The 15964-nt window shown below is 38.5% G+C and overlaps 1 protein-coding gene across 1 annotated transcript in view; it reads right to left on the reverse strand.

The window, feature by feature from the left end:
* The window catches only part of PSENEN (presenilin enhancer, gamma-secretase subunit), a 17020-nt gene extending 1259 nt beyond the window's left edge, over nt 1-15761 (reverse strand). Inside the window, exons 1-3 of the mRNA XM_053689837.1 lie at nt 15639-15761; nt 820-962; nt 342-446 (exon numbers count right to left, since the gene is read on the reverse strand). Of these exons, the coding sequence (XP_053545812.1) occupies nt 342-446; nt 820-880 (166 nt within the window). The 5' untranslated portion in view covers nt 881-962; nt 15639-15761. The remainder of the gene's footprint in view (nt 1-341; nt 447-819; nt 963-15638) is intronic.
* Nucleotides 15762-15964: the final 203 nt, after the last annotated feature.

The raw sequence follows: 15964 nt of genomic DNA on the forward strand, positions 1-15964 counted from the left end.
ACCTGATGTATTCAGCTAGCTCCCAGTTGTGCATTGCTGCTTCTTTAATAAAGGACACCAGGAGAAAGAAGCAAATTTGATAATAGAAGTAAATTAGAAAGTTGTTTAAAATGATATTTTTGTGTCTGAACAATGAAAGAAAAATGTAAAGTTTTATATCCCCTAAATAAAAGTTGATTTTATAATAATTTAGCTTGAATTGTATCTGGTTGGTTAGTAAAACACAGTCAGTGTTCTTATTAAATAGATCCTAGGAAGAACACAGCACTGTAGGGATAAAGTATTGTGCAACAGATATAAGATAATACCGCTGGTCGCTCTGCTATATACTAGTTACTCACAACCGCGGATCCGGGGCTGTTCACTGTATTCCGGTTTAAAGAAAGCTTCTTTAAAAAACCAAATCACGTTCACCAGCCAAAGGAACGGCAGCAAAGCGAATCCGCCTAAGGAGACAAAAAAAAAGTATTATTTATATATATACACATACACACATATACACACACACACACATACACACACACATATACACACACACATACATATACACACACACACACACATATACACACACACACACACACACACATATACACATACACACATACACACACATATACATATACACACACACATATACACACACACACACATATACACATACACACACACATATACACATACACATATATACACACATATATACACACACACACCCCATTAGCATTTGTTATACTAAGGTTAGTTTCCCACATTCCCCATTAGCATTTGTTATACTAAGGTTAGTTTCCCACATTCCCTCCTCTCGCGTACACTCACCCAGGTAATACTTCCGGCACAGCTGCAGCTTCTCTTCATTAGGAACCCGTTCCAGATTCATCTTTAAATCCTTTAACTGTAAAGTTGTAGTCGGAGGCGTTAGAGCCCCAGTGTATACGCAGGGATCGTATTAGAAGAAAGAGCTGAAAAATAAAAACGGTGAGAAGCGGTTAGTATAATAAGCACAAGTTTATTTGTATAGAAAGGTTTAGGTAACGCAGCACTGAAACCAGAAGGTGTCAAATGTCAAGTTCAACCAGACTATTTAAAAAAAAAACCTAGTGTATAATATCCCTTTAAGGAACAGTAAAGTCAAGAATAAACTTTCCTTATTCAGATGCAGCATCCAATTTTAATCAACTTTCCAATTTACTTGTATTATATAATTTGATTCATTATCTAGATATCCTTTGTAGGTAGGCTCAGGAGTAGTAATGCAGTACTAGGAGCTAGCTGTTAATTGGTGACTGCATACATAAGCCTCTGGTCATTGGCTCAACTAATGTGCTCAGCTAGCTCCCAGCAGTGCACCGCTGCTCCTTCAACAAAGCATACTAAGAGAATTAAGCACATTTTAGAATAGAATTAAATTGGTAAATTGTTTAAAATTGTATTTTCTATATGAATCATAGAAAAACTGGGGGTTTGTGTCCATTTCTGTCACTCATATGAAAGTGCAGCATTTACACAGTTTTGTATAATCAGAGGTTAACAAATTGATATAAAATTTAGGAGCCAGTTAGTGTATTTTATATAAATAGATTGTGTAATAAACAAAAGGGTAGGAACCAAACCGAACTTCTAGGGCTGATGCAGCCTTACTGCTGGGATTAGTCAGACAAAAAACCTAAACAGATGTAGACCCTATTGTTTATTCTATCCCTTGTTAACCCCTTCTTCCCCTAGTTATTCCACCTACCTATTAGTAGACTTGCATGATCTCTTGTTATAGCTGTTTACCTTAAAGTGAAGGTAAATTTTGGTGAATGAAAGCCGTTTTTTAAAAAATACTATTAAAAACAGGGGCACTTTCATTCATCAAAGTTTACAAAGCAGCCGTTTGTTAAAAAAAATTACCTCTTACTTTTTACTGCTACAGCAGCTTCCCCCACCTAGAGATCCTCTCTTCACACGTCAGCAATGACTAATCCGGCTTCCTCCAATCACAGCATAGCCTCAGGCAATGACTACCCTGGGGGGAAAGCTGTGATTGGAGGAAGACGGATTAGTCATTGCTGACGTGTGAAGAGAGGATCTCTAGGTGGGGGAAGCTGCTGTAGCAGTGAAAAGAAAAAAAGGTAATTTTTTTTAACAAAACGGCTACAGATTCCGCAGCACTAATATATATATATTTTTTGTTAAACTTTGTCTGGTGTCTTATATATTGTATTGTACGGTTCTACTTTTATCTTTGTACCCATGGACAGTGCTGCAGAATCTGTTGGCGCTTTATAAATAAAGAATAATAATAATAATTAAAAAAAAAGAATTTATATATATATATATATATATATATATATATATATATATATATATATATATATATATATATATATATTTATTTATGTGTGTGCGCATTGGAGCAATTTTCAGTCAAGTAGCTAAAAACATAAGACATATTTATGCAATATTCATATTTAACAAAGTGTTTGTGTATTTACTGTAAATATTTCACATTCCAATGTTCTTCACATAGGGGAATATGTTCTAAGTATCTTTAAATCTCTCTTTTGAAATATTAATATTTCATGTGTGGGTAGCGCACTTGGTTAAACATGATCGAGTTTGCGTGCGAGTATGGGCGCTAGTTTTCCCCCCACTTTTCACTCTCCAATGAAGTCTATGGGCGAATACTTTAAAGCAGTCGCAAGATTCCAAGTTTGGCTTGTTGCGTGCGCCGGGTTAGAGCTTATGCGAAAACATTTTACTTTCAACTTGTAATACGTGCGCTACCCATTGCGTGAAAAAAAAAAAGCTTGCTTCTAGTAGAGCTAAAGAAATATTACTAAATGGAAAAAAAATTACTTTTGTAATGAAATTTGCTTCATTCTCTTGGTATCTTCTGTTAAAAAGCTTATTTAGGTAGATTTAGAAGTGTGCACGTATCTTGAGTACTATATATGGCAGCAGTGTTTGTAAGTTTATTTAGATCCTGAGGCAATTGCACATTGCTGAGCCTACCTAGAGCTAGAGAGTGCTAGTTCATATGTACCATATAGGTAATGCACACTCCTGAAGAGTTATTTATGAGTCAGTACTGATTGGCTAAATAGCAAGTATGTCAAAAGAACTGAGATAAGGGGGCAGTCTATCTTTTTAAACAAGGAAAAATCTGGAGTAGACTGTCCCTTTAATTTTGATTTTCTTGTCCCTTTAAGAATCTTCACACAACCTAAGACAAGTAAACATTTCATGATTCAGATAGAGTATGTGATTTTAAACAAGTTTCCAATTTAATTCTATTATCTAATTTGTTTTGCTCTCTTGGTATCCTTTGTTGAAAAGCATATCTAGGTAGGTTCAGGAGCGGATGATTGGTGGATGCACATATATGTCTCATGTTATTGGTTCACCCAAAGTGTTCAGCTAGCTCCCAGTAGTGCATTGCTGCTTCTTCAATAAAGGGTACCAAGTGAATGAAGCAAATTAGATAATAGAAGTAAATTGGAAAGTTGTTTAAAATTATATTCTCGAGTTGAATGTCCCTTTAACAGTTCAACATCTATTTAAAGGGATAGTCTTGTCTTTCATGATACAGATAGAGCATGCAATGTTAAGCAACTTTTAAATTTACTCCTATTACCAAGAGAATGAAGAAACATTGATAACTATTTGAAAAGCAGGAATGTAAGCTTAGCAGCCAGCCCATTTTTAGTTCAGGATTTGAGTAGTGCTTGCTGATTGGTGGCTAAATTTAGACACCAATCAGCAAGCACTACCCAGGGTGCTGAACCAAAAATTGTCCGGTTCCTATGCTTACATTCTTGCTTTTCAAATAAAGATACTAAGAGAACGAAAACAAATTGATAATAGGAGTAAATTTAAAAGTGGCTAAACATTGCTATCTGAATCATGAAAGTTTCCTTTTGACTAGACTATCCCTTTAAGGTTATAAAGTGCAGCTGCTAAATGATAGAATACAATGTTGCTCTGGATATTACAGTTCTGTCCCTCAGCCAGGAACGCTTCCCATACCCTTGTCAGGAGAGAGCTCACAAGAGCCGTATTTGGTAATGTTTGAGAGAAGCCGTCCCATCCTCTTGTCCTGTGTAACAATTAGCCTGAATCTGAAATGATCACAACCGAGGGGCACACGGCACAGCCTCACACCCGAGGGGCACACGGCACAGCCTCACACCCGAGGGGCACACGGCACAGCCTCACACCCGAGGGGCACACGGCACAGCCTCACACCCGAGGGGCACACGGCACAGCCTCACACCCGAGGGGCACACGGCACAGCCTCACACCCGAGGGGCACACGGCACAGCCTCACACCCGAGGGGCACACAGCACAGCCTCACACCCGAGGGGCACACAGCACAGCCTCACACCCGAGGGGCACACAGCACAGCCTCACACCCGAGGGGCACACAGCACAGCCTCACACCCGAGGGGCATACAGCAGAGACAGTCTACACCAGAATTTTTATTGTTTAAAAAGATAGATTATCCCTTTATTACCAATTCCCCAGTTTTGCACAACCAACACGGTTATATAAATATACTTTTTACCTCTGTGATTACCTTGTATCTAAGCCTCAGCAGACTGCTCCTTATCTCAGTTATATTAATATACGTTTTAAATCTGTGATTACCTTGTATCTAAGCCTCTGCAGACTGCTCCTTATCTCAGTTATATTAATATACTTTTTACCTCTGTGATTACCTTTTATCTAAGCCTCTGCAGACTGCCCCTTATCTCATTTATATTAATATACGTTTTACCTCTGTGATTCCCTTGTATCTAAACCTCTGCAGACTGCCCCTTATCTCAGTTATATTAATATACTTTTTACCTCTGTGATTACCTTGTATCTAAGACTCTGCAGACTGCCCCTTATCTCAGTTATATTAATATACTTTTTACCTCTGTGATTACCTTGTATCTAAGCCTCTGCAGACTGCCCCTTATCTCAGTTATATTAATACACTTTTTACCTCTGTGATTACCCTGTATTTAAGCCTCTGCAGACTGCCCCTTATCTCAGTTATATTAATACACTTTTTACCTCTGATTACCTTGTATCTAAGCCTCTGCAGACTGCACCATTATTTCAGTTCTTTTGACAGACTTTAATTTTAGCCAGTCAGTGCTGATTTCTAGGAAACTTCACGTGCGTGAGCTTAATGTTATCTATATGACGCACATGAACTAACACCCTCTAGTGGTGAAAACTGTTAAAATGCATTCAGATTAGAGGCGGCCTTCAAGGTCTAAGAAATTAGCATATGAGCCTACCTAGGTTTAGCTTTCAACTAAGAATACCAAGAGAAAAAAGCAAAATTGGTAATAAAAGTAAATTGAAAAGTTATTTAAACTTACATGCACTATTTGAATAATGAAAGTTTATTTTGGACTTGACTGTCCCTTTAAAGGGACAGTCTACACCTTAGTCATCTTTTAAGTCTTACTTTAGATTAAACTACAAATATCATCCTGCACCCTTTCTATATCATGCAGCAGGAACAGTAAAAAAGTTATTTTAAAATGAATATTGTTTCTGGTCACTTTGAAATTGCTGTCACTGATGACATCATGATCTGGGCTGCATTAAAGGCTTCACTGGTTACAAAAGACACTAATTGGGTTCAACAGAATGTCAATGCTATTCAGCAGAGTGCATAGATGCAGCCCAGATCGTGATGTCATCAGTGGGTGGAGCTTGGCAGCCATTTCAAAGTGACCAGAAACACTATTCATTTGAAAATATCTTTTTTATTGTTCTTGTTGCATGATCTAGAAAGGGGTGCAGGAGTTTATTTGCATCTTAATCTAAAGTAGACTTTAAAATGACTAAGGTGTAGCCTGTCCCTTTAAAGGGACACAAAACCCAAATTTTTACCTGTATGATTCAGATAGAGCAGCAATTTTAAGCAACTTTTTAATTTACTCGTATTATAATTTTTTCTTCATTATCTTGGTATCTTTATTTGAAAAAGCTTCAGATTTTTGATTCAGCACCTGGGTAGCGCTTGCTGATTGGTGGCTACATTTAGTGACCATTAATATGTACAGACTGGTAAAAGCTCCATTTGGATGCAGTGAAACAAGAAGTAAAATGCAGTAATTAAACATTGCCAGCCAGCGAGACAATGATAAGAGATATGTGTGTATACTTAGTAAAACAGTAATGAGTGCGCTAAAAAAGCTTATACTACACCTTTAGTGGTGCATCTAATAAGATCTTTTATAACATACTCTTCTCCAGTATCTGGCATCTATTAAAAGCAGACCCCATTATTGGGGATAAATGGACTCCAAATCCGAGATTTGCTTTTAGAAAAGCCAGAAATGTCAAATCAATACTAGCTCCAAGCGAAATTAGAAAAAAGACCAATAGTATTCAGGACCGGGATATAACAGGCAATAGAGTGACTGTTTTTCCCATTCTACACTTGTAAGGCCTGCCAACATAGTGTTAAGAAAAAAACTTTTCCCAATATCTAATACTGGAGAAGAGTATGTTATAAAAAGATCTTATTAGATGCACCACTAACGGTGTAGTATAGGCTTTGCAGTGCAGCTGCAAGCTATTATATTTGGGAGAAACCAAAAGAGATTTAAGGGACCGTATAAGAGAGCATCTTTTATGCATAGAACATGAAACAGACAACACACATCTATATAGACATTTTAAAGAAGTCAACAAAGGTAGAACAAAAGATCTCCAATATTGGTGGAGTAGTGGGTAATTGGAGAGGGAGGGGGACTTAGAAAATAAACTCATGATCAAAGAGGCTGAACTAATTTATAAATGTGACACCATATATCCAAATGGTCTAAACTCTGAATTGGATCGGTTACCCTTCCTTACTGAGTAATATATAAACATATATGTGTTTGTCCAAAACAACGTCTACCATATAGTTTATGTGGTTATTTCGAATTAGTATCTTCAAAACAAATGTTTATATGTATTTTATTCACTATAATATGCAATAACTTTCTGACTACAATTGCAGAATAGATGAGTACCATCCACCTCAATAATCCAACATCACACCTGACACATCTGAATACCATTATTACTGGTGTAAAAGGCCTGACCAATAGGAAGAGGATACAAGCTTTATAAAGAGGATCTTTAACTGCTGTCACTTATCTTGATAAAGCCATAAGGTGAAACGCGTTGAAAGGAGAGGACTGCATCAGACACAAGCTTATAAACGGCAATCAGTGCGTATGTGACCCGGGTTACCCATATCTTTGAAATATAGTCCTGACATACCATTTCTGCGTGCGATTTGGCACTAAGAGCAGAGACACTAACTCTTCATTCACTCATACAAGTACTTATTTTGGGATGGTTTGCCATAATATAAGGGCAAATAGACTGCAAACACCCCGTTAACATATGCAACAAAAAGAAGTTTGGCTAACCTGACGAACCCCAGCAATAGCTCCAAGCCACTGTCATCACGCATTGCACCCAAACACGTGACCGGGCTTTAAACGCAGACAAAGGAAAAAGGGGGTTCGCTCACTCCTACATCAAATTAAGTTTATATATATAGCAGGTGCAACCTAGAAAACATACATATAAAACAGGACAAAGAGAGTAGCTACTCCAAATAAGGAGTCTCTGAAAGTCTAGGATATAGCACTACTGCAAAATGACAATACAGAGACTAAATTATGCCCAAAATACAAAACACACTTTAATATATAAGAGTTACAATACACATACTAGGGATCCCATAGTATCAACTATATATGCTGGCTTTATGACAGGTAAAGGGTGCACCACAGGAAAGAGTCACTGTGAGTTGTATCCAAGATCCAAAGTAGGGCGTGAAAGGTGTATAGTGTAATTATCAGTCAGATGTTGAGAAGACCGTATTGTAGCTAAAACGCCTAATAGTACGTCAATACAGGTCCATATGTGCACAAAAAAGCCAAGAGAGACAGGCATCAACCCCACATATCGGCCTATATATACGCACTTGCAGAGGAAAGAGGAGCCTATATATAGCGTATCAACAAGTTTGACCGCCATTGAAGTGTCCCCCAACACCACCGGTCAATTAACTTATACCCGTGTCCCTTATGCCACGGCTCCTCCTAACGTTATAGCCAGCTCAGTGTGCTGCCTCACGGGGTGATCCTGCACATGGGGGGGATCCCATGTAAATTGCAGCTGCAAAGCACCGACGAGTCCTATCGCTCGTTTCACTCCTTTGTTCACGGCAGCTTGGAGCTTCTTCCGGGTGCTATTGTCATCAGTAATACGAACCTTCTTATTGGTCAGTTCCCGTCACATGGTTAAGTCTGTATTGGTTGGTTTCCATCCAATTGCATTGTCCATAGCGTATGTTACGCTTACTTAGACAGACCGTTGTTAAAGAGACAACATTTGAGAAATATTTAAAAAGGGACAGTCTACACGTGTTTGCTAGCACCTGGTTTGGGATCGTTGTGCTGCGGGCACCCCACTCCGTCCTGTGCCACCTCATGCAGGGCAAAAGAAAAAAAGTATTTTAAAAAATACTTTCGAAATTTGGCCGTTATAGGAGAGAATCCGTGGGCGTTTCTATTGTGAACCAGCATCCAATAATCAGGCTCTCACTTGTAAAATTCATGATGCGCACTGTAGTTTTGTGCATGCGCAATGTGTCTGACCTTGTGTCTTAATGTTATTCAGTTTATTCACGCACATTGCTGGGTGCGATTTCAAACAAACACACAAGAAGGAGGAAGAAGGAGGGAGTAGGAGTTTGGCGGCCATATTAGGGCTGCCGAATAAAGACATTTTCCTAAGAATACTGTAATCACTTTTGCCCTGCATGAGGTGGCACAGGACGGAGTGGGGTGCCCGCAGCACAACGATTCCAAACAAGGCGCTTGCAAACGCGTGTAGACTGTCCCTTTAAGTGCATTTAAATACCAACAGTGTATGGTCGTACAGCACAGATGACGATAAATATATGTTAAAACTAGTTTCATACACAACAAATTCTAAAAAGTGTAATAGGACAGTAGGCAGGGATTTTTATGTCACAATAATTTTGCAAACACTATAACTGATCGTTGCTATGGCAGCGCTGCCTGTTCCCCAGTTCGTTATTGTATATGTGTTTGTAGCAGTCGGCGGTATGTTTGGCCTGGGAAGCCTTTGTCCGGAGCGGGCGGTCTCTGACTGTGATAGGAAGAAGTTTATGAAAGTGAGTTACACTCCGAAGGGTGAGACTTTCAGGCTGTAGGATTATGAATGTTTCACTCCAGCTAGTGGCACGAAAGAGAAGCAACAGCAACAAGAATCCCCGACGCATCTGTTACAAACTTATATGTATCTTAAATGACAAATTGCCTGCCTGAGTGTATTAAACTGTTTACAAATATCATATCTGCCTTTATGTTGTCATTTTGAAATAGCTAAATTTATCTGAAACAACCAACTACACTGAACATTTTTATGCTGCGGTATTGGCTGTAGAAAACATGTAAATGAGAGACATCAGCCGAAATAAACCTCCAAGTTAATGATGGAAGAGTGACCACACCATTTAAAATAGCTGTCCTGCAGTATCGTTGATGAACTGCAGCCGGAGTGTTGAGCTAATGCACACTGGTACGCTGCAAATATGACACGGGTAGGAGAATGAACACGTATTTACAGTTCCGTTTTGAAACTTCCCCCTACAGTCTTATTGGTGCATTGTGCATGCGCAAAACACAGGATGCGTGTACGGCCGAAAAATAACTGAGCACTGCAACATGATGACGATACTTGTGATGAAATATGGGAGGGGGCAGGTGGACATTTTAAACAGGCAGAGGCGCAAAAAGTAAGTACTATTACTTATAAACGATTTATGTTACAAAAATGGGCTCTAGTTGAAAATAATAAGCGTTTGCAACTTTATAGGAATGACTTATGACAAATTTTGGGTTGACTGTCCCTTTAATGGTCTATTTTAAGCTTTTAAATTTGCTTTATTATTTTTATTCAATTAATTTAATGCTTTTAAGCTTCTATTCAATATTTGCAAATTATATATAGTGTGCCTTGGCATTGAGATTCCCAATGAATAGAGGGGTGGAGGGGGCGCATGATGACAAAGGGAGAATACCCAGTATTGCACAAGGATTTAACCAAGAAAGGATGCGAATTCCAACTTTTCATTCAATCCTCTTGGAGACAGTGTTTCTAATTCATACATCCATCTTGTTTCCGTCTGCAATAAAATCTTATCTATGTCTCCTCCTCGTCTGCTTAGTTTCACTGACTCTATAACTATAAAGTGCAAATCCTCAATCTTTGATCAATGAAATTGGGCAAAGTGTCTGGCCACAGGACTTAGCTGGCTATGACGTTAGGAGGAGCCGTGGTGTAAGGGACACAAGTATAAGGTAATTGACCAGTGGTGTTGGGGGACGCTTCAATGGCGGTCAAACCTGTTGATACGCTATATATAGGCTCCTCTTTCCTCTGCAAGTGCGTATATATAGGCAGATATGTGGGGTTGATGCCTGTCTCTCTTGGCTTATTTGTGCACATATGGATCTGTATTGACGTACTATTAGGCGTTTAAGCTACAATACGGTCTTCTCAACATCTGACTGATGATTACACTATACACCTTTCACGCCCTACTTTGGATCTTGGATACAACTCACAGTGACTCTTTCCTGTGGTGCATCCTTTACCTGTCATAAAGCCAGCATATATAGTTGATACTATGGGATCCCTAGTATGTGTATTGTAACTCTTATATATTAAAGTGTGTTTTGTATTTTGTGCATAATTTAGTCTCTGTATTGTCATTTTGTAGTAGTGCTATATCCTAGACTTTTAGAGACTCCATATTTGGAGTAGCTACTCTCTTTGTCCAGTTTTATATTTAAACGCGGGTGCCGAGAGGAAGTCGTAACAACGGGCGTGGGGAGGTGGAGCTCCGTAGTGTGTTTGGTTATCACGGAGAAAAAGCCAGTACCGGGGACTCGGGGAGGTTTGCTGAGTAACTGTAAGTCCCTTAAGAATTATCGGAGCACACGCTCTTTTATACTTATCTCTACAGGAGTTGTGGTACTCATCTGAAGTTTTGTGATATACAATCATTGCTCTATGAACTTCGATTTTAACATGTTTTAATTTTGACACTGTTTTATCTTTTACTGAATCTAACCATTCCTTACGTTTTTATTTATTGTGTGTAATTTCAGATAACTATATATTAGTTATTTATCTTATGCAGTAATAAATATATTATATTTCGTATCTTAAGCTTTTTCAGCGCACTCATTGTTTTACTAGATATATTATTGTTTCCCTTAATAGAGAAGGAGTTAGGTTTTTTTGAGTTGTTTGATACTTCTAGCTAAGTGCATTTTCTCTATTATATCTACTAGATATGTGTATACTTGCCAATCACTAGCCACAGCAATGTGTAGTACATTGCTAATCCAGAGCAAAGTTTAACTATTTGTGTTAACCCCTTTGCATGAATTAAACACAGTTATATGCAAACAATAGTGCAATAATAAATTGATCTAGGGACTTCCGGGCAGCGGCCATCTTACAGGTCGCACTGAGCTTCAGCGACTGAGTTAGTCACCACTTTTACCTAGTATCTCATTGAAATTTAGGTGACAGGCCATCTAGACCGGTGGAGAAGCTCGACTGAAGGCACTTTGACCCAAAATCAGGGGTTTTGGACTGTGGTGTGACCTGTGTGCCCTCAGTACCGGACTTTACCTTGAGGCCTTCCCTTATCACTGAGGCCTTATCTGTCCCCATAACTGCCGCGCCATTGCTGCACGGCCAATGCCCTAATTCAGTGGGAGAAAGCTGTACACTTATCGACAGAATGGATGAAAGAGAAATATCATTTATAGCTATTTTTGCCAGTTTACTGGATGCTCAACTTAAAAGCATTTCTGATCACCTGGCATGTGAATGGGGTAGTGCCCGCACATCTAAGCTTTCGACACGCTCTACTAAGTTGCCACAAACCATATTTCAAACTGACGAGCAAATAAGCTGGGACAAACATGACTCGCTAGAAGTGACAACTGCTCCACATCTTAAGCCCGAGCCCAGGATCGCACTCGGGGCTGTCACAGAAAAGGGAGACCGGAATGGGGGCCTTAACAGAAAAGGGATCCCTACTAAATCTACAAGCAGGAGCCTCTTAATCCTATCGACCACACAAAGGCTTTTAATACAGAGCGAGAGAGTGGGCAATGCACCAACTTGCTATACCTATGATAGAAGCGGTGTGCTGTATGGAACTGGGCTCCCAGCTGTGGCTGTCAGAGTTTTTGACCCAGAGTGTCTGTCCCAACCCTGTGCAGGAGCGGCGACTGTGTTCACCCAGACAGATGGGATTGTCAGGCTTCAGCAGAAGCGGCTACGTCTTACAGAACCAGTGTTTTACAGCCTCGTTTTTTGCCTAGAGAGTGCCCCTCGACATGTGAGACACGGCGTGGGTTAGACGAGATGAGGAGACAGGGACTGACATCCTAGGTAAACATAGTAGATGAGGTTGAAAAAAGACCGAAGTCCATCGAGTTCAACCTATACAAATCTAAAATATATACAAAAAACTCCAGTTAAGCTTAAATAATCCCACTAAAAGGTGACCCATTTAATACTAGCAATCATATCCATGAATTTTGTTTATAGACAGAAATGTATCCAAATATTTTTTAAATGTATCTAGGGTATTGGCATTCACTACCTCCTTTGATAATGAGTTCCAAAATGTTATTGCTCTTACAGTGAAAAAACGTTTCCGTTGCAGGAGATTAAATCTCCTTTCCTCCAACCTTAAATTGTGACCTCTGGTCACAAACAATTTTCTTGGAATAAAAAGAGCTTCTGCCATGTCTGTATATGGGCCTTGAATATATTTATATAAAGTAATCATGTCACCTCTTAAGCGCCTTTTTTCTAAAGAAAACAGACCCAGTTTGGCTAGCCTCTCCTCATAGGTTAAATTCTCCAATCCCCTTATTAGCTTTGTGGCCCTTCTCTGAACTTTTTCAAGTTCTGCAATATCTTTTTTTGCGATCTGGCCCCAGAACTGCACTTCATACTCAAGGCGAGGTCTTACCAGGGCTTTATATAGTGACAGAATTATGCTTTCCTCCCTTGAGTCAATGCCTCTTTTAATACATGCTAGTATCTTATTAGCCTTTGAAGCTGCTGCCCTGCATTGTGCACCCATCTTTAGCTTGTTATCTATTACTACTCCCAAATCCCTTTCCTCCTGTGTTTGGCTAAGTCTTGTCCCATATAAAAAATACGTTGCATGCTTATTTTTACTTCCAAAATGTAGAACCTTGCATTTTCCTGTATTAAATCTCATTTTTATTTACCTGCCCATACTTCTAATTTTTGCAGGTCCCTTTGTAACGAAAGTTCATCCTGCTCTGACCTAATGACTTTACTTAACTTAGTATCATCTGCAAAAATAGAGATGTTGCTATTTAATCCTAGCTCTAAGTCATTTATAAAAATATTAAAAAGAATAGGGCCCAGCACTGATCCCTGGGGTACTCCACTGATTACCTTTGTCCAATCTGAGTATGATTCATTTACTACTACTCGTTGCTCCCTATCTTTAATCCAATTATTTATCCACAAACTAACATTTTCAGCTATTCCCAGTCCCTTAATTTTGTGCATTAATCTCTCATGTGGCACTGTATCAAACGCCTTTGCAAAATCTAAGTATATCACATCAACTGATTCCCCTTTATCTATATTTTTACTTACTTCCTCATAGAATCTAATTAGATTAGTTTGACATGATCTATTTCTCATAAAACCATGCTGATTAGAACTCATAATCTTGTTTACATGAATATGCTCATCAATATAATCCCTTATAATCCCTTCAAATATCTTCCCCACTATGGTATATGGTGTGTGCTGCTATGTTTCAAAGGAACTTTGGTGAAGGGTTGTTTGCATGACCCTTGTGTTAGACAATGTGCCCTTCTGTTCACAAAGATTTTTTATTCGAGACTTTCCTAATAGGTATTTTACCAATGGGACTTATAATACCCACATGCTTATATAGACAAGTCCTGGTTTGCTTAAAGTTAAGTTGCTCTCGCAACTTTTGGTGGGAAACACAGATTTATACTTCATTGGCGGTAGATAGTGTGGCAAGCAAGCTATCTTGCATAGTTCCCAAGTCTCTCCACCAGATGGAAGTAAAGTTCCATTAATAGAATTCCCACTTGGCTTTCCTTTTATAAAAGTTCCACTAGGATCTAATTGACCCGCTTTCATCTCCACATATAGTCTCATAGGGACACACAGTGTAAGTCCATGCCTCTAATTCCATCCATAGCTGGGCTAACACTATCTATTAGGCAGAGTACTTAAAGGGACATTAAACACTTTGGGATGGTAATATAAAATGATAAATTGTATATATAAAACAACTCTGCAATATACTTTCATAATTTATTTTGTCCTCTTTGCCTGTAATTCCATTCTGAAATTGTGAGCTTTTCAGTTCCTGTTAGAAATGGAAGTGAAGAACACTGTTAAATCCAGCACAACCATTGGCTGCACACTCTAGTGACCTATTTATAACTGTCCCTAATTGGCCACAGCAGAGAAGGTAACACAAGTTATAACATGGCAGCTCCCAGTGTTTTATAGACATTAAAACATTACACTTATTTTGTCACTTTTTAAACAACTAATGAAACTTTAAAAAATGCATCTACATGTTAGTCATGGACTAATCTTTTCTTTGAATGCATCATTCTATCTTGCATGTATATAGTGTTTAATGTCCCTTTAACTATTGCAGCTGTGTAACATGCTTATACATCAATGACAGACCCTTTGAAAGTTCTCTACCTTATTAATAGAGTATAATGTCAATTACTTTGTGTTCATTCAAATGTTCTTAATCTGTGTCAAATTGACATTGTAAGCTACTTGTCTCCAACTGGGGTCCAAAAGTGGCCCATTTTGTTAATTTATTTATTTCTCCCCAAAATTCCCTACCTTGATTTAATTCTATACCAGGAGGTACAAAAAAGACCTCTATGTTTGTAAGGGGGAAAAAAACATTTCTGACTTTTCCTTAGGTTGTAAGGGGATATTTTTATTTTATTATTTTATAGAAAATTTGGAGGTTACCTTCTATTTGCATGCTTGGGCAATTAATTGCTTACTCAAAATGACATTCAACTTGTAAATGGTACAGTGATTTTCCTATGTCATTGGAACTGTGATGTTATTTTCTTTTTGCCTGATCGCTTTTGCAACCTCAAATAAAATACTTATATAAAAAAAATGATCTAACGTGTTTTGCATTATATTTCCATTTAATGCAGGAACAGATAGGAAATCACATGAGAAGAGCAGTAAGTGTTCCCCTACCCCAGACTCCTGCATCTCTATAGTCACTTCCTACCTCCCAGTATTGTAAAGTACATGACCCAATGGCTTCAAAAGGCATCTACATAGTGTGTTACAACCCTCCATGGCAACCAAGAGGTTAACTGACATAAATCTAACTACTGTACAGGTTACAGGTCCAGGAAACAAGTTGCACTAAATTAAGTGATGTAAATACTACATATAACATGTCTATTGTTTCCAAAGCAAGAAACCCCAACCTACCTTTTCCTCTTCTTCTGGTCATGTGATTACCTTCAATATTCGCATGCGCATTATTATGAAAGAATGCCGGGAAATGTAGTCTTTGATTAAATAAAGTAGACAAAGCAACGCACCGTTTGCATTTATTTAAACGTTTTACTCTGCGCATGCGTCTGATTCGCAAAGAGTTCTGGGAAGTTAAAAACAAATTATATGCATGCGTCATTCTTAGCAAATAAAGGGTATTTATTAAAGGAAATATTTAGAATTCTCTACTACGCGTGCGCTGAATAATGGAGGATGGTCTGCTAATGTGTATCCTTTTAGTTTTGTGATTTCTGGCAACG

The sequence above is a fragment of the Bombina bombina genome, chromosome 8 (genome assembly GCF_027579735.1).
Source record: "Bombina bombina isolate aBomBom1 chromosome 8, aBomBom1.pri, whole genome shotgun sequence".
Lineage (NCBI taxonomy): Eukaryota > Metazoa > Chordata > Amphibia > Anura > Bombinatoridae > Bombina > Bombina bombina.